Source organism: Lynx rufus, unplaced genomic scaffold, assembly GCF_022079265.1.
Source record: "Lynx rufus isolate CCGP_SWC_20201006 ecotype Redwood Valley unplaced genomic scaffold, mLynRuf1.p SCAF_2, whole genome shotgun sequence".
Lineage (NCBI taxonomy): Eukaryota > Metazoa > Chordata > Mammalia > Carnivora > Felidae > Lynx > Lynx rufus.
The window spans coordinates 125,135,586-125,155,091 of record NW_025814834.1 but is presented as its reverse complement, the minus strand read 5'-3'; the positions used below and the strand labels follow the sequence as shown (position 1 = coordinate 125,155,091).

Here is a 19,506-nt window from a genome sequence, read left to right as displayed (position 1 = left end):
AGCCCACGAGATCATGACCTGAGTTGAAATCAAGAGTTGGACACTCAGCCGACAGAGTCACCCAGGAGGCCCTGGACTAGAAACACAAATTATGTTTTTGTCCTCTATCGCTAGGGCTGAAACTTCAGTTTCTACTAAGTAAGACTGAGACTTCTAAGAAAGTCCTTCAGAGAGAATCCTGAGCCAACCTCCTTTCACACTAGAGCCAGCCACTGAAAATTTAAGGATTCCAACAAATTAATTTGGCATACTTCCAAAATAACATAAAGAAAACAAAAAAAAGGGGTTATAAGATACCATCCAGCTGGTGTTAAATAGCTTACCCAAGGTAAGTGGCATCAGTAGGTGGCAGAATAGAAATTTAAAACCAAGTCCTGTCTTACCTCAAATAATAAACCTTTCCCACAGTAATTCATTTCACAACTGATATGCTTATGGGCAAATACCATCTTTGGAATCTAATCTTTGCATGATCTTATCTATCCTTTGCATTATCTTGCATAATCAATGTCATAAGGCTACAGAAATGGAGAATATCCTCTCCTGGACAAGGGTGTGGTGAAGTTTCCTGCTTTGTGCATTTCTCCTTGAGCCTTTATTGTAGCACCTTCCCAAAGAATCATCCCATCCCTTCTCCCACTGCCCATCTACCCTTGACTGCTGCACTTCAAATACCGTACTCCCAGTTAGTACTGAAAAATGAGGCCAGAAATTTTTCACATCACTTGCTTCTTTTGTGCTCTGGCCACAACATTTTACATCCCTCTCTCAAAAGCCTCATCGCCTTTTATCATGGGCTCAAGTCCAGGATCTTGTCATCTGTACCAGGTCTGCGTGTGAATGAGGATCCTTGAGTGCAGCTCCTCTCAACGTGTAAATCTATTAACTGAGAAAATCCGTTATTTGCCTCCCCTCCCCCAAACACCCAATATATGAGAAAGGGATAGAATTATTGTACCAGAACTCCCATTCGAAAAGGGGGGTGGGGGAAATGGGGGCATTTAAGAGCCACTAATCCATGGCAATAAAATTATGGTCAGGAACTACACAAATGATTGCCTCTGCAATGTTCTAAAGCACCATGGTCATCAGAGGGCACCCATTCCATGCGTTACATACTACTTCCCAACCAAGGCAGACATCAGACGGCCATTTTTCTAAAAGCACAATATCAACTACCCTCAAGGATTTAAAAAATATGCATCTACTTATGTATCACATCATCACATGTGTCACATATGTCTGCCAAGGCTAGAGAGAGCTCCTAGGGAGAAGAAATATAATTAACTCCATGGTATATTTAAGCTTTAGTCATTTTGCTTGTAAATTAGCAAACCTAGGCTACAGTTAGACATCGTTTCTTCACTGAGATTTTAAAATTACACTTTCTCAAAAACAAGTTTCATCTTCTGTTCTGCCCCACACATTACAGAAAAGCAACCAAGTGGGACTTAACCTTTTATTTATTTTCTAAATTAAATATTTATTTATTTATTGGGGGGGGGAGAGAGAGAGAGAATGCATGTGTGCACAGCGGAGGGGCAGAGAGAGGGAGAGAGAGAATTCCAAGCAGGCTCTGCACTGAAAGCACAGAGCTCAACGCAGGGCTCAAACTCACGATCCCATGAGATCATGACCTGAGTCCAAGTCAGACACTTAACCAACTGAGCCACCCAGGCACCCCAGGACTTAATTTTTTAAAAGCTCCAATATCTGGGATCGTTTTAGTTAACATTTACTCAATTGCTGAGCTATACCTACTTTTCTTTAGATCAGTATTTCAATTACAGTCTGTAATTTTTTAAAAAGTCAATTTATCCAATCTCTACATCCTGTTCCCTTGCACTTTAAATGGGCAACACTTTACACTTTGATTTGATTTCTTTTAGTACCCAAAGAACATTCACATTTTATGTATTTTTTTTTAATTTTAGTGTTTTATTGATTAAAAAAATTTTTTTTAATGTTTATTTTTGAGACAGAGGGAGACAGAGTGCGAGTGGGGGAGGGGCAGAGAGAGAGGGAGAAACAGAATCCAAAGCAGGCTCCAGACTCTGAGCTGTCAGCACAGAGCCCAGCACAGGGCTCAAACTCACAAACTGTGAGATCATGACCTGAGCTGAAGTCAGACACCTAACTGACTGAGCCACCCAGGGGCCCCTGTTTATTTATTTATTTTAAAGTTTATTTATTTTGAGAGAGAGTGCACATGAGCTGGGGAGGGGCAGAGTGAGAGAACAGGAGAGAATCCCAAGCAGGCTCTGCACTGTCAGCATGGCAGAGCCTGACACAGGGCTCGAGCCCATAAACGGTGAGATCATGACCTGAGCCAAAGTCAAGAGTCTGACGCTTAACTCACTGAGCCACCCAGGCGCCCCAAACATTCATGTTTTAACCAAACAAGTCAAACTATGGAAAATGCAATTCTGAAGCTGTTCTGATCACTCTACATCTAATCCCTGGGGACCCATGATCTAGATCAGTCATTCTCAATGGGGGGGTGATTTTGTCCCCCCCAGGCACCTTTGGCAATGTCTGCAGATATTTTTGTTACAACTGGGGGTTCTATTGGCATCTAGTGGGTATAGACCAAAGATGCTGCTAACAATCATCCTACAGGACACGGGAAAACCCTCCACAATAAAGAATTATCTGGCCCCAAATGTCAATTTTGAGAAATCCCAGTCTAGATAGACTTCCATTACGATTGTGTTTGATTGATACAATATAACAAAACATACTTCAAACACCAATCCCAAAATATCATCAGAATCTAATTACTTACAGCCACTCATTCAATAAACATTTATTGAGTAATCACCATGTGGCCAACTATGGAGATAGAAGGAAAGAAAATCACTGTCCTGGGAAATTTTCCAGGGGGGAACAATGCACAAACCCCAGGCCCTTGCCAGAAAATTCAACACTGTCTGTTATATACTCTTCTTATTAAGAGCCTAGTTGAGAGAAGTGTGAGGGGTGAAAAAAAATTTTTTAAGGTATGCAGTCCATTTATGTATCTAGGTTGAAGAAGTCATTGAATTAAGCTAGATGATATTTGGATCATGTTATCTTACGTCCTTGAAGAAATGCCCTAAATTCCATGTTAAAGTTACATTCTCTTTCACTGAAGAACACCGTTAAGTCATGACAAACCCATTGCTAACTTCCCATAACAATTTTGTACCTACCACTCAGTGCTACCCATGTGAAACTATGTGTAAATTTCTTTTAGAAATTAATATTGGAGGGTTTCTTCTTCTCTGATGACAACTATATAACTACTTCTCTTCAGCCTGACTGCTAAATCACTTACAGAACTACACTGGAGACTCCTCTCTACCAAGTATGTAGGCCCTCAAGCCTGAACATTTGTGTACCTCCCCATCTCTAACCAAGCTGGGCTTAAGAGGTATTTCTAGTTTCCCTGTTGTGGATCCTCTGGTTGTCTATAATTTACTGGTTATTTGTACTTTAAATCATTTTATTACATCTGCTCTTGCCATAAGTTGCCTCGATTAATGTATAAAAATGTGGGTAGGTATGAATAAAATTAAAAGCAAGGAAGAGTGACAGAAAACAGTTACAACAGTAGCAGGGGGACACATGCACCGGAAGCCTTGACAGCTTGAACAGGATCCATAATGAAGGCAGTGAGGGTCACAAAACACTTCCTGAAAGAGCCCATGACTGAGCGGAACACTGACAGACAGACTAGATTTCACTTAAAGAAAGAAGATAGGAGGGTAAGGAAATGTTCTAGCTAAGAAATAAAAGCAAGTACCAAAGCACAGAGGTGAGAGAGCGCCTTGTGCATTCAAGGAATGCAAGTGGTTTGCTTTGGCAAGAACAGCGTCAGGGCAAGCAGTGAGATGTGACACGGCAGAGGTACTCTGGATACTGCACTAAGGACTTTGAACTCTGGCCTTAAAAAGCACGATTAGGAATATGAGGCCAGTGAGGAATTTATTGCAGTAACACGGAAGAAAAGATGACCTCCACGAACAATGATTTCACCAGTTTCCATAGACTTCAGGCATCTTTAATGAGTATGACAATCCCTAAAACGGATTAGAAAAGAATCCAAATCCTTTCCTTAGCCTGTTCCCATCCCCTTACCAACATTAACCTTTTCAACATCACCTGGAAAAATGGGGTCATCCACCAATAGGTATGAGAGGAATAAGCCAACAGTCTTTGGACAAAACCATAAGAATCCTGATTCTGAGATTGCCCATTCTCCATTGCATTGGATAGCATCTGGACTTACAGGCAACTCTAATAAGAAAAACTAGGAACTCTGATAGCTGTTCATCTCACTTAGGACAGGCAGCAAGAATCTGTTATGATTTTATGTCTCCAATTGTTCCAAACACAGTTTCTAATACAGAAATAAAACTATTCAGTGTCTCGGTCCTCGGCTCATTTTGTTTCACAGAGATCTGCATTTCCGAGTTCTCGGACTCCAACAGCAGTTCTGTTAGGAACAGACACCCAGTGTCATCCTGAGCACTGAGATAGGCTTTCCACGGGTGAGCCCCAGCCCTGCTCATTGCGATGGTCTGGATGTTCACTACTTGTAGGGCCATCTGGAGAGTGTCAGGATGGACTGCTCCCCGCCAAGGGAACACCTGCTGATGAGCAACTTTCAGGCTAAACCAAGTTTTCTCAAAATACTCAGCAGTAAGCTGGCAATTGGGGACTAGCACGAGGGCTCCAGAATCAGGGAGTTCTTGTACCCTCTCCTTGTTCTCTTCAGGAATCAGGGGACCTAAAAGAGTCAGAAAGCTTCTGTAAGAGATCTTCTTAATCTATAGGAACTATGTTTTCTATCTAGATTTCCAAAAATACACAATGTGACTTTTATCTTTGGATACATCGTTAAAATCACCAACTAGGAACTTCTTTATTGCTCACAAAGACTTCAATTCAGGCAACAGTCTGAGATACAGCTAGGATACCCTACTTTCTACCAGTCATTACAAAAGATAAAGAGTTTTCATGATAAGATCTAAAGTAAGGACTATTTTTACCTGAGGTGGCAAAGGATGCAGTGTCAGGAAGCTCTGGGCCCCGACGCTCTGCCCCCTGGTATTTAGAGATGGTTGCCCAGCGGGCTTTGCCATAGACTGGCACCAGTGTGTTGAAGTCCGAGGCCCAGCTATTCACAGGTCTTTCTGCCTGATCCTCCAAAAGTCCAAGAGAAGGGTCAGATTTAGGGCTACAGAGGATCCGCTTCACTTCATCAATGCCGGCTAAGAGAAGGCGGTAATAGAAGAGACCTCGGTCTCGTACTGCCATATTCTTTTCTTCCTCTGAGGTAAGACAAGAGACTGAGTTAGTTACAAACAAAAACCAAAACACTCTTTCTACCCTGTGCCAACCACAACAGGGAAAACAAAAGGAAGGAGGGAGGAAGCCCCAGAAAATCATTAACATTGTCTTCTTGGGCACCAGACATGACTCACCCAACAGTGTAAGCTGTGAGGGTATTTACCATCTGACACGGCAAGCGCGACTCCCTCGGAAGAGCCTACCTATGCAGTAATGTAACAGGCGCCCCAGCGTGTCCTGGCACTCGGCGGGCCGGGAGAGGAAAAGGCGCAGCAGCGCAGTGAGCAGCTCCATCGTCACAGCTGGAAACGTCTCTGACTTCACATTCTCCACGAAGTCTTCCAACACATAGGGAGCATTGGGAATTCTCTCCCCATGGACACCAAGGAGCCAAATAAGGGCCTGTTTCCCCTAGGGAATGAAGGGGTAAGAGCAGGTGCTCAACATTCGGCTGTCTGAAACACGGTGGCAGGTTCGACTTCCCACCCCCGCCCAATGGCAGCGGAAAAAGCATAATCCTACATTTACTTCAACTCGCACTGCATCGATCCTCCACCCAACACCACTCTTTACAACAAATACGAACAAAATGCTACCACACGAAAGGAGACTCAAGACTCTCATAGCCCGTGTTGGTTAGGTAATAAGGCTTTTTCAGTTAGGGGGCCTCCGCCCCAGTCTAGGGTTTAATGTATCGGTGGAAGCAACTGAAACACTCCTCTAACCCACTTCATGAAAGTGGTAATTGACCTAGAGTGCAAATCAAAGTAGGTAGGCCTGTGGTGAAGCCCAAATATCTGTTAATTCCACAAATGATTCTGATTCTCATTCCAGCTGAAAACTCCATTGTTTAAGCCTCTGACTCAAAACTGTTCAAGAGAACGATGATATTAAAGCATCTGTAATAAAAACCATAGATCAATCTCCTGTTTTTATCTCTTCTACCCTATCTATACCCAAAAGAGAATCTGAGGTGGCAGTCAATTCTAAGGATAGCCACATTCAGACTGGGTAGAAAGAAGAATTAGATTCCATTTCACAGAGCAGGGTCCCAAGCATTCCCCTTCTGCCTGTTAGTAAAGGAGAATTACCATCTACCTCGCTATCTTGAATGTTCTCCTCACAGCCGGGCAGGGCCTGACACACAGCTTCCGTACACTGAGGACACAACCAAACCAGGTCTCGGAAAGTTTGCACCACCACTACAACACAGCTCAGGATACAAGAGCACAGGATTAGAGGCTCCACGCAGGAAGGAATCTTAAGAGAAGTCACATATTCAGACTAGTTTGCTAGATGAAGTTCGGTAAAATGGGTGTTGGAGGGGTGGTCAACGATTATCTGAGAAATGTCTGACACGGGCAGTAATTTCTTACATGAATGCTGCTCCTTTTGGATCGCTAGGAGGCTAAATGAGCTAACATGTGCAAAAGCGCTTGGTAAAATGTAAAGCAAACGTGGGGTCATGTTCAATGATATTCTGAAGACGGTGTAAATGGAGCCACCAGTGTTGGAACTAGGGTGAGGCAAACAAGGTGCTGGGGGTGTAAAATTTAAGAAAACATGCAGGGTTAGCACTTGCACGAACCTGAGAGCGAGTGCCTCTTTAAATGTTTGCATCCTGGGTACCTTGCTTGCCTCACCCCAGTCCCAGCCCTGGAAGCCACTGCTGCCATAAAGCAGTAAGAGGGTAAAGCTGGGGAATTAACAAGCACAGCATCCTAGAACCCTTCATTATGTACAGAACAGCCTTGTAGAGTCATGGCAACCTGAAAACCCCCTACCTGTTAGATCTATGGACCCTATGCTTCTCTGATGGCAACAGACGATAACGCAAAGAAAAGTTTAAACCTCTATGTTACTGAACAACAAGCATTTTTGGGGGGCAACTACTACAGGGCAAGCAATTGACAAAAAAAAGCAAAACAAAAAAATGCTCAAAGGGTAGCCAGCCATTACCTGTGGTGATGTGCTCTTGTCGAAGCCCCAGCAACTCTGTTAGAATCTGCACACACTGATCTGTGTAGGTCCTGGCGATACCACCTACAGAGGAACAGAAAGCACAGAAAAGTGGTAAGTCACATACCAGCACCTCGTTCTAAAATAATTTCCCACCAGCCAAACATAAGAAGACCAAAGATACCTTAAAAAAAAAAAAAAATCACACCTTGCTTGATCTTCCCAAGTTTGGTAAAAATGATTTTTCCATCGAACAACGTTGAAAACTTTCAGTAACAGAGGTATTCACGTGGCAGCCAGACACGAGGCCACGGCTTGGTACAGCACAGCTGCACAGGAGTGTCCCTGCTGGGAACCCTCGACAGTAGTCTCCTGACTGCAGGAGTCCTACGCTCTCCTCTTTGTTCCCTCCTCTTGCCCCTAAAAATAACCAATCTTTATTCTCATAGGACGGTTCCTTCTCCTCTTCCGCTTGAAGCCCTCCAACAAAACGTAGCTCCCCAGCTGCTTTCATTTTGTGAGTCATTCTGGCTTTTTGAATTCCACGCAGAGTAGTATGAAAAAGCCTGTGATATTTAGGATTCATTCTGCGCCGCTCTGCACTGACCACGATACACAGCCCATAGTAGAAGCTCAATAGACAATTGGTCAATTGACACAGGACGTTGAGTCTGGAGAGCTGGGTTCCAGTCGCACTTCAGGAACTACGTGACCTTCTGGCAATAACCTTCTTGTGCCTGAGTTTCTTCATTTCTAAAATGAAGCGCTAACCCTTGTCCACTTTTCCTGACTGCCTCCCAAGACCGTGCTAAGATGATATATGGGAAAGCATTCTGGACAGCAATGTAAATTTTAGGTACTATAGTCTGAGTTACCTGTAGCCTCTATCCTGGCAGATACGGCAACACCAGTGTTGACGAAAACACCTCCCCCCCCCCCCCCCACTCCTTCTGTGGTCACTGACTCCCAGTTCTTTGGTGCATGGTACTTTGTCTCTGCCGCAAGATTCGTTCCTGTTTATTCCCTATGGTTCCACAGCTTTCGGGCTGGCCTGAGTGCTCAAAAAGGAAAAGCGGCAGACACCTACCTATGGCAAAGATGGCAGCCTGGGCAAAGTCGGCTGACACATCGGTACAGTAGCCCCGGAGCTCCTCTAGCACCTGCTGCACGTTCTCATCGTTCACCAGCTCACACAGCACCTCCACCTTCTGCAGCTTGATGTAGTGCGGCTCCGAGTAAGAGCAAAAAAACTTTTTGTAATGGCTGCTAAAGTGACCCGGCAGACTATGCAAGATCTGACGCACGTGACAGAGGGCGGCAAAGCAGAGCTCGCGGCTCTCTGAAGAACAGGCGGCCAGCAAAGGTCCCTTGACTTGCACAAGCACGTCGGTTTGTACGTGGGGGAATTTTTTTGCCAAGATCAGAAAGAGTTTCGTGGCTCCCATCACCACACCTGGGCTACTGCTCTTGAGAAAGCTATCCAACAGATTGAGAATGTCAAACAGCTCCTCCTCACTGCGGGGTTCGTAGCGTAGCAGAAAGTTCAATACTTCAGCCTGGCCCCATTGGTCCAGTTTTGGCATTCTGTCCAAAAAAGGAAAGCATTATTTTAGCAACCAAATGAGGACCATCTCCGTGCAACGGTCACCTGTTCATCAAAACAAGGAGAGAAGTCTTGAAAACAGATTGTGCCATAACAGAATTATTCTTTTTAGGTACTATTTAAAGTGGACACAAAACAGGCTTTAAATTCCAAGAGGAGCTCACAGTACACATTCTCACTCATCTAAGGCCAAAGACCGTGATTGCTATACCTAGATCCAGATTCTTTAAGACAACACAAATGGCTTAGTTTGGGGGACATAATGATCGTAGAGGAGGACAGAACCTATTTCCACAGGATATTTCTGCCATCTCTCTATATGACCAAAAGAAACTAAGACAAATAAAAGAATGTTCTCTCAACAAAATATGAGGAAACTAATAGCTACTGTTAATTTTACTACTTTATAGAAGTTGTTCAAGACGTCCCTTTAATCCAACATATCAAGACCCCACTAGGATGCAGATCTCATCATAACAAAAAGAGGACTGAGGCATCCAAACCGATTTAAGAGATGGTGGGCGATGGGCTTGTTGATGACAACACCTCCTTCCTGTCTCAGAATTTCCTCTAGAGACCTCAGGCAGTTCACAACCACAATTGGATCCTGGTCACGCAGCAAACTGTATAATTCATTTACCAGAGCACCATCTATAAAAGAGCATAAAGTTCTCATATAAAGAACAGTTTCAGAGTCACAGGAATAGAACCAGGACAATAGCTCCAGGCAGATAAAGCTGAACTTCTCCGCTACAAAAATAACAAAGGCAATAATAAAATGCAAAGCACAAAAAAAAGCCATCCCCAGACTGTTCTAAGTAGCTAATGCAAAGGATCTCACCTGGGCTCCAAAGAAAAGACTTCTCCAATCTCAGAAAATACCAAGCCACCCTTTCTACTTAGAGACACATACAGGGGGTGCCTGCGTGGCTCAGTCGGTTAGGCATCTGACTGACTCTTGATCTCGGCTTAGGCCATGATCCCATGGTTTATGGGATTGAGCCCTGAGTTGGTGCAGAGCCTGCTTAGGATTCTTTCTCCCTCGCTCTCTGCCCCTCCCCCACTCATTCTCCCTCTCTCACTCTCTCACAATAAATAAATAAACCTTAAAGAAAAAAAGAGAAACAAGTACACAGCCACATTACTATTTCCTACCAAAGCCAGGTGACCTTTTCCAAAGTCAAACATATAACGGAGACACAAAAAAATATAAATCATGATGGATTACACTGAAACTTACCCACTTCCGAGTCTCCGTGAAGATTATGCATCTTGGCACAACCAAGGACTGCCACCCTCCTGACATATGAAGCCTTATCTCGCAGACCATTGAGAATAGGCTGTTGGATGTATTCCTGCACACCAGGCATCCTAAGCAACACATCCTGGAGTCAGCCAGATCCTAAACCACTAGTTTTGACATAATTCAGGCCCTATGCCCTTAACACAGAAGGTTTGGTAGATGTTTGAATGTACATCTATCATGTCATAAAAAATTAGAGAAAGCCACTGGCCAAACTTAAAAAGTCATACTTGACTTTTCATTTGGAATAACACTGCATGGGCAATAAAACTATATGTCTACATCACTGTTTAGAAATCTTTAACCAAAAGCACGAACTATCTCAGCAAGAGTGAGGATGGAAAACTCCCTTTAAGGAAACCATAGGACATAGTTTTTCAAGCCTAAGCAATGGCTGAAAACCTGAGTTCAGGTTACAACTGCATGTTCCCCATGATTAAGAAGCTCAGGGGCGCCTGGGTGGTGCAGTCGGTTAAGCGTCCGACTTCAGCCAGGTCACGATCTCGCGGTCCGTGAGTTCGAGCCCCGCGTCAGGCTCTGGGCTGATGGCTCGGAGCCTGGAGCCTGTTTCCGATTCTGTGTCTCCCTCTCTCTCTGCCCCTCCCCCCGTTCATGCTCTGTCTCTCTCTGTCCCAAAAATAAATAAACGTTGAAAAAAAAAATTAAAAAGAAGCTCAGATAAATTATCATCATTAAAAACCTGCCCCATGATCTCCCGAATACATCAACCACTGATAAACAGTCCTGGAAGAGGGTACTCACCTGAGACTACACATGCTCCGTAATGCCAGCCCCCGCACCATTGGATTGGGATCCGAACAGTCTTTGCACAGCGTATTAATGGCCAAGAGAGCCAGATCTGGTTTCAGGGGGGCATAGGTACACATGTACAGATAAACCAACTTCTTCTGAACAATATCTACGGTGGCACTGGCCTTCACCATTTCCATGAAAACACCAGACATGTCCAAGCCCTGAGTCATGTGCCTAAAACCAACACACATAGCAGGAAGAAGTAAAATACATGATCCCCAGCCTATAACGACAGGTGTTTTACCTATACACATCCCGGTTATCCAACTAGATTATGAGGAAAGCAACCGGGTCTACCTTGTCTATCACATTGCACAATACTTCACACGATAGGCCTACAATAAATTTTCTTCTATTCATTCAAGAAATAGTTATTGAATCCCTGGAACATTCCAGTGAAATTCAGCTTCTACATTCCAGGGATATGCTCTGGGGTCATAATTTTGAAAAAAGCATGGTCTCAGATCTCTAGCAACTCAAACCGTATTAAGGAGCAAGACAAAAACACCACTAATTACAATATGATCGGTAAGTATTAAAACAGAAGTAACAGACAAGGTACAGTGGGGGATCAGAGGTCTAATACTGCCAAGAAACCATAAAATGTTTCCACAGAAGTAACACTTTAGTTGAATGAGCTGGAATTTGTCAGGCAGGTGTAGTAGACAGGTAATGATAGATGCTATAAGGCACATAGGCATCAGCAAGAATGCTACATTCTTTTGAGAGTCTGCAAGTAGTTGTGTTAGGGTGTTCTTTGGGTACTGTAAGAAATTTGGACTTTATTCTGTAGATCAGTTTCTCAAACTATGGTTTCCTACAGGAGTCAGATGGGGTGTCTGTTTAAAACGCATATTCCTGGGTTCCATCCCACCCTACTGAAAGCAGCATTACTGGACTGGATGAAAACTTTTCTTTTCTTTTTTTTTTTTTTTAAAGCATTGCAAGGGACTGTTGTGCATACTAAGTTTGTGAACCACAATTGCAGGCCAAGAGTTATATACATTCAAATTCATGTTAGAAAAATTCTACTTGAAATGAGGCAAGGTAACCTATTAGCAAGCTACTGCAATTGCTTTGGTAATAAAACCAGAAGAACAGGACCAATAAAAAAATAAATACACAAAAATTCGTTAAAAAGAGGGTGGATGGGGAGCTTGGGGGGCTCAGTTGATTCAGCTTCGACTTCATCTCAGGTCATGATCTCGCGGTTTGAGTTCCAGCTCCAGCTCGCGTGGGGCTCTGTGCTGACAGCTCAGAGCCAGGAGCCTGCTTCGGATTCTGTGTTTCCCCCTCTCTCTGCCCCTCCCCCGCTCACGCTCTGTTTCTCCCTCTCCCAAAAATAAACACTAAAATTTTTTTTTTTTTAAATAAAAATAAAAGAGGATGGATATTTAGAACTGTGTATCCATACCATCTGACTTGAGAAGTGAAAATTGGGAGTCATCAAGACTGAGTCCCTCCCTTGGTCAGCTGGATGGTGACATTCATCAACCCAAACATACGTGGAAGAGCAGGTTTGGGGAGAGGGGAAGGATGTAAGGTGCTATTTTGCAGGTCTTTGAAGAAATGTCCAAGTGGGAATGCCAAGCAGCAGGATATGTGGGTCTGAAGATACAAAGGGGTTTCTGTACTAGATTCTATAGATCTGCGGGGGGGGGGGGGGGCGCAGCAGTGTAAGTTCAAGACATGGGCGTAACCACCCCGCAGAGTAAACGAAGTCAAGGAAGTCCCACAAAGGGAGGCTGCGACGGCCATGCAGAGAAGCAGGAAGCCCAAATCCCAGCCTGCCCTGAGTTCATTCACTCTTTGGGAGCGGCCGGGGGTGGAGGGCCGGGATGGGGGCTGCCACGGGGAGTTCGGGCGGTAGGGGATACCTAATCACTCGCTGGATGACATTCCGGTAGCGCAGCCTATCCGCCTGAATGTGAGGGTTACACAGAGCTTTCTTCAGCTCCTTCACCACGTCTTCGGAGCCAAGGTACGGCATCGTCCACAGTCGCGGGGCAGTCCCCGCACACCCCTAGGTAACTCGCCGGCTCCTCCCAGCCCTGACGTGAGAACCTGGGTAAAGCAAAGGTCAGTCAGCGGCGACGCGAAAGGCGTGATCTCGCCCCAGCCTCGGCTTCCCCGGGGCCGGAGCCCAGGCCCCAGCACACTCTCACCAAGCCTCTCCGCGCCCCGGCGAGCCCCGAACAAGGCTCTGTGGTTCCTGCCCGGGACCTGCAGGCCGGATCGCGGCGCCCCGACACCTCTCCCGCTACCTCGAGGCCCTCCGCCCCATTTCCAGCCGGGCCGCCGACAGTCTGCAGACCCCTCCCTCTCCAGTTCCAGCACTTCTTGCGCCTCCGCGCGGTTGCCGCCAAGGATAGGCCCAGTCAAGCTTTCTGCGGAAGTCCCGCCTCCTTGAGGCCGACCGCGCACAGCAGCTGCCACTCACCTTCTCGCGGCCAGCGCCTAGCGTCGCCCGGACGCCGACCTTAGGGCGCCCTTCCCCCCACCTCTCACCTCCAGGCGCAGCCGCGCGGCTCCCTCTGGTGGAGGCGCTGCTGGCCGTCGGAAATCGGCTGCTTCGGCCTGTCTCCGCCCAGCAGCGCGCGCTTTGAGCGCCCGGCCTTGGCCCCGGCTCCCGCGCGCGGGTAGGAGTGGCGCTCGGCCGAGAGTCTTTGGCGGTTTGCGATTCCACCCAGGACTCGCAAGAGCACGGCCACTTCCTTTTCCTCCCCACGCTAGGGACTTATTCCTCTACTGGGCTGGCTTCCCGTTAGGGGTTCTGTCCGCGTTCTTGCCCCAGCGTGACTTTCTTCAGGGCGTGGTTGCAGGAGCCTCACGCGGCAGCTCTGTGCCCATGAAGATCTCGCTGGTGACCCTCCAGCCCCGCCACCATGAACGGGACCCTGATCCCCCATACGCCCATCGCGGTGGACTTTTGGAGCCTGCGCCGGGCTGGTTCCGCACGGCTCTTCTTTTTGTCCCACATGCACTCGGACCACACCGTGGGTTTGTCTAGCACCTGGGCCCGGCCCCTCTACTGCTCCCCAATCACTGCTTACCTCGTGCATCGTCACTTACAGGTACGGGGGTGGGGGGGTGCTGGAGTCCTCTGAGAGGTGGGCCGAGCATCTGGGTGGGGATTTCCTATCTGTCACAGCCTCAGACTCGTAGGTTAGGGACCAGGAGGACCGATTTTTACCAGTGCGGGAGTTGTTTGAACCCAGAAATACGTCCTTAAGCCCAGAATGGGGGTGTGGTTTCTTGACTGGCTGACCTGCGATGTTTCAGCTAGAAGTTGGGGAGATCTTTTGGTCCAGCCAAGGAAACTGTACCTGTATTTTCATATCAGCTAGGCCAGTGTTTCCTAAACTTGTCTCAGAAGAATCCACCTAATATGCTGGGTGACTATACACATTCTCCAGTACCCCCTCCCCCATTATCCCCCCCCCCCCCGTCTGATCCAGTAGATATAGCTGGTGCAGGTCCTGGAAATCTGGTTAGAATTTTAACAGGTGCCCCCAAGAGATTATTATGATCAGATAGTTTGAGAGACGCTGCCTAGAGTGTTTTCTGGACTCTTTCATTTATTTATTTATTTTTTTAAAAAATTTTTTTTTTCAACGTTTATTTATTTTTGGGACAGAGAGAGACAGAGCATGAACGGGGGAGGGGCAGAGAGAGAGGGAGACACAGAATCGGAAACAGGCTCCAGGCTCCGAGCCATCCACCCAGAGCCTGACGCGGGGCTCGAACTCACGGACCGCGAGATCGTGACCTGGCTGAAGTCGGCCGCTTAACCGACTGCGCCACCCAGGCGCCCCTGGACTCTTTCATTTAAACTGTAGAAAGGGCGGGAGGGAAGAGTGGGGGATTTGGGAAAATCTCTATTACAGCTTCTGCTACAGGGTGGTTTAGGATGTGGTCAGCTTTCCCTCACTTGGGTAAAGGGGTGATTCCTAACCCAAGACAGTATCGAGGAGAGTTTGTGTTCAGTAGAATGACCAACTAACTTTCCCCCCAGGTATCCAAGAAGTGGATCCGAGCCCTGGAGGTTGGTGAGAGCCATGTCCTGCCTCTAGATGAAATTGGGCGAGAGACAATGACTGTAACCCTCCTGGATGCCAATCACTGCCCTGGCTCTGTCATGTTTCTCTTTGAAGGATACTTTGGAACCATCCTCTACACAGGTGGGCCTCCCAAGGGGTCTCTCCCACCTTCCCAGACTAGATACTACTTTTCTTGAGCAGCCTTAACTCAGAAGTCTGGAGGCCTCCTAGCTTCATCCCATGTGAGCACAGTGACCTTTCTCAACTGATTTTCCACGCTTTATGGGTCCAGACCTTGTAAAGAATAATAAAAACAGAAGCAGAATGGAGACATTTCTAAAAAGAAGCTATACTGTATTAGTGCCAGACTCCCTGACAGTTTTTCCACAGGCTGGTAAGCAAATGTCCATCAGCTGTTGAAAGTGAGAGAGGCTTGGGGCACTTGGGTGGCTCAGTTGGTTAAGTGTCCGACTCTTGGTTTTGGCTCAGGTCATGATCTCACGGTCCGTGGGTTTGAACCCTGTGTTGGGCTTGGTGCTGACAGTGTGGAGCCTGCTTGGGCTTCTCTGTCTTCCTCTCTTTCTGCCCCTCCTCTGCTGCTCTCTCTCCCTCTCTTTCTTTCAAAATAAATAAATAAACATTTTTTTTTAAGTGGGAGGGGCTCGTCTTCTATACTTTTGTCTCTGACTCTCTGCCCCCCATATATTCTTCCAGGTGACTTTCGGTATACACCATCCATGCTAAAGGAGCCAGCCCTGAAACTAGGGAAACAGATCCATACCTTATACCTAGATAACACCAATTGCAACCCAGCCTGGGTTCTTCCCTCCCGACAAGAAGCTGCCCGCCAGATTATCGAGCTAATTCGAAAGCATCCACAGCATAACATAAAGATTGGTGAGTGGTTTCCTTTCCTTTTTCTCTCACCGAAAGCTAGCGAATCTTGGGTTTTCGGAGGGTTTCACGTGTCTTTTAGGTCTTCGTAGATGTCCCCTTCTCCGTGAAACCTACCCTGACCACCTTATTTAAATTGCAATCTTCCAACCATCTCTACTCTCATACTCTCACATGCCCAACTCCTGATCTTCTGTAACCAACTGTTTTATTTTTTCATAGCACTCATCACCTTACTCTTATCCATGCTTCAATCCAAGCTATTACTTATTGTTTGTTCTCTACTTCTCTTGACACACACACACACACACACACACACACACACACACACACACACTCTCTCTCTCACACTCCTTGGGAGCATGGATGGAGGTAGGAAGAAGTCTTGTTTGTGGAACAGAGAGGCAGCAGGCGGTATGGTGGACATGTAGTGGGTGAGGAGGCTGGAAAGGCAGGAGGGGCTGAAGTGCTTGCTTGTAAGCTTCAACTTGATCCTAAATGTAATCCCAAATGTAACTTCATCCAAATGGTTACATTTGGACAAAAAGCTGTTGAAGGTTTTTAAATAGGAGAGGGCCAATATTGCACTCATCACCTTATAATGTATTCCACAATTTACATGCTATTGTATTTGCTTTTTGTCTCCCCCTGCTAGAATTCCACAATGGCAGGGCTCTTTGCTTTCCTTATGGATATATCTCAGATGCTTAGATTAATGCCTGAGGAGGCAATCAATAAACCTTTGTTATCTGAGCAAGTGAAATTTATCAGAACGTAGATATTCAAGTGATTGCCGAGCTTCAAATCAGACACATCGAGAAACCAACTGTGTGTTTGTTCTAGCGATTCCACAACAGCATAAAACATTTTGGGGCCTTCTAACTGGTACTTACGCTTTCAGCATCTCCTCATGCAGGCGATCCAGTAACACTGCTGTCATTTTTTTTCCCTAAAGCCCTCCTCAGATCATAATATTCCTGTGATTAAAATTAGCCATTTTCCTGGTGCAAACTCTTTAATAGCTCTCTTTCACTTACAGAATTAACTTCAAGCTCCTTAGCAATATATACAGGCTCTCTATCATACAAGCCTTGCTTACCTCTCCTGTGTCATTTCCTACCAGTTTCTTGTCTGCACTTTAGTGACACCGAACCACCCCCTTCCCCTGCCAGGTAAACTTACACCTGTCCTTTAGGACTGCTCAGTGGCCATTTTCAGGAAACCTTCCCTGTAATCAACTGGTAGATACTTTCCTATGCTCTCATAATAGTGTGTGCATGCTTCTAACATTGCTCTTGACCACACTGTGTCTGGGTCCCCATGTAGATTACACTCCTTGAGGACTGAGGCTTGTGCTTGTTTTCATAGTGCTTAACACCAGGTAGATGCTGTCCTTTGTTGAACTGAATGAGTGAGTGGATCCTGTGTGAAGCCCTCCTCCATCCTCTATGTATCTCAGCTCAAATGCCACCTCCTCCCTGATACACTCCCTGATTGCCCTGTTAGTTTTGTGTGTTTTTGTTAAACATTTGGTTGATTTATTAGGATTCTCCAGTATCTTCTTTCTCTTTCATCCCTTGCTTTTCCCATTCCCTTTGACATCGCTCAGGACTCTATAGCCTGGGAAAAGAGTCGCTGCTGGAGCAGCTGGCCCTGGAGTTTCAGACCTGGGTGGTATTGAGTCCTCGGCGCCTGGAGTTGGTGCAGCTTCTGGGCCTGGCAGACGTGTTCACGGTGGAGGAGAAGGCCGGCCGCATCCATGCCGTGGACCACATGGAGGTCTGCCGTTCTGCCATGCTACATTGGAACCAGACCCACCCTACCATTGCCATCCTTCCCACAAGCCGGAAAACCCACAGCTCCCACCCCGACATCCACATCATCCCTTACTCGGACCACTCCTCCTACTCAGAGCTCCGGGCCTTTGTGGCAGCACTGAAGCCTTGCCAGGTGGTGCCCATTGTCAGTCGGCAGCCCTGCAGGGACTACTTTCAGGACAGCCTGAGCCCCAGGCTCTCTGTGCCCCTGGTCCCGCACTCTGTGCAGCAGTATATGAATTCCTCCTCAAGAAAACCAAGCTTGCTCTGCCTGTTGTTAGAAAGGAGACTAAAGAGGCCGAGAACCCAGGGTGTCGTGTTTGACTCCTTTCCGGAAACTGCTGATCAATCTCAAGGTGACATGGACTCGCAGGAGGCCAAGAATGACAACCTTTCTGGGCACCTCGAGAAGCAGGCTTCCCACCGTCCTTTGCAGATCAAAAAACCGTTGCTTCCGGACCTCTGCAGCAAAGAGTGGGATGGGGCAGTCCCTTTCTCAGAGTCCCAGAAGATGGTGACTGTACTGACTGCCCCCTTGAATGTGTCAGTGCACTTACGGTCTACAGATGAGGAATTTATGTCTCTAGAAACTGGGGAGGAAATTGGTGTGTGGCCCCACTCGGTCCCCAGGGGAAACCATGATGGCTTAGCAGCCACAGGGAACCAGAGCACTTGGACGGGCCCGGATTGTCCCCTGACTCACAGCAGCGAGGCAGCCCCTCTCCTGGCTCCTGAGTTCAGGGGCCTGGCACTGAAATACCTTCTGACTCCAGTGAACTTTTTCCAGGCCCAGTTCTCTTCCAGGGGCTTTGACCAGCAAGTGGAAAAATACCATAAACACTTGCTGAGGTACAGGGAGGAGAATGACACCTTCGTTTGATCCAACACCGTGGTTGTAAAGATAGTGACCCATGGCTGCTGGAGAGACTTTGTTTTGGGCCTTACTTTTCTAAAAATATTTTTTTTACATTTATCCATTTTTGAGAGATAGATGGAGCACGAGCGGGGGAGGGACAGAGAGAGCCAGGGAGACAGAATCCGAAACAGGCTCCAGGCTCCAAGCTGTCAGCACAGAGCCCGATGCAGGGCTCGAACTCACAGATCACGAGATCGTGACCTGAGCGGAAGTCAGACGCTTAACCAACTGAGCCACCCAGGCACCCCTAGGCCTTACTTTTCCATCTTCACGGGATCCCCGTGGGCTCACCCTGGAGCAGTAGCTCACAAAGTGTGTTCATTGGAATCCTAGTGCCCATGGAGCCATTAGTTGCATGGTTGGCTACGTTTAAAAAACACTTTTCAGGGGCGCCTAGGTGGCTAAGTCGATTGAGCATCTAACTCTATTTCAGCTCAGGTCATAGTCTCACAGTTTCGTGGGCTTCCAGCCCCACACGGGGCTCTGTGCTAATGGCATGGAGCCTGCTTGAAAATCTCTCTCTCCCTTCTCTCTGCCCCTCCCCTGTTCACATTCTCTGTCTCTGAAAATAAAACGCTTTTCAATATACCCTCTGCACAGCGTACGTGAGCATACTAAAGGTTCTGAGAAGTCTTACAGTAACTTAATCTGTTGAACTCAGTATTTCTGCAACTTTTTTGAACATGCAGTCCTCTGACATGGGTGCAGTAAGAGATGCAGTCTGAATCAGAAAGGACCGGGTCACTCCCATTATTATTTTGTGCACCATGTGCCATTCCCAAGTCTTCTTACCCTTCTCCCCAGATAAAAATTCCATTTTTTAAGTT

The 19,506-nt window shown here is 46.6% G+C and overlaps 2 protein-coding genes across 3 annotated transcripts; one reads left to right on the top strand and one right to left on the bottom strand.

The window, feature by feature from the left end:
- Nucleotides 1-4,026: 4,026 nt before the first annotated feature.
- Nucleotides 4,027-13,611, bottom strand: AP4B1 (adaptor related protein complex 4 subunit beta 1). Of its 2 annotated transcripts, none has more exons than XM_047083500.1 (11): nucleotides 13,521-13,611; nucleotides 12,890-13,076; nucleotides 10,962-11,186; nucleotides 10,137-10,267; nucleotides 9,400-9,547; nucleotides 8,381-8,877; nucleotides 7,294-7,377; nucleotides 6,433-6,536; nucleotides 5,538-5,745; nucleotides 5,034-5,315; nucleotides 4,027-4,771 (listed from the first exon to the last, which is right to left on the bottom strand). In XM_047083500.1, exons 2-11 carry the CDS (start codon nucleotides 13,000-13,002, stop codon nucleotides 4,344-4,346), a joined length of 2,220 nt encoding a protein of 739 aa, XP_046939456.1. In that variant the 5' UTR covers nucleotides 13,003-13,076; nucleotides 13,521-13,611; the 3' UTR covers nucleotides 4,027-4,343. The 2 variants fall into 2 exon arrangements, with proteins under 2 accessions (XP_046939456.1, XP_046939455.1); XM_047083499.1 differs by lacking the exon at nucleotides 13,521-13,611 and adding an exon at nucleotides 13,178-13,270.
- A 110-nt stretch (nucleotides 13,612-13,721) lies between these two features.
- DCLRE1B (DNA cross-link repair 1B) lies at nucleotides 13,722-18,783 on the top strand. Its single transcript, XM_047083501.1, has 4 exons — nucleotides 13,722-14,086; nucleotides 15,028-15,193; nucleotides 15,767-15,949; nucleotides 17,556-18,783. Exons 1-4 carry the CDS (start codon nucleotides 13,898-13,900, stop codon nucleotides 18,641-18,643), a joined length of 1,626 nt encoding a protein of 541 aa, XP_046939457.1. The 5' UTR covers nucleotides 13,722-13,897; the 3' UTR covers nucleotides 18,644-18,783.
- Nucleotides 18,784-19,506: the final 723 nt, after the last annotated feature.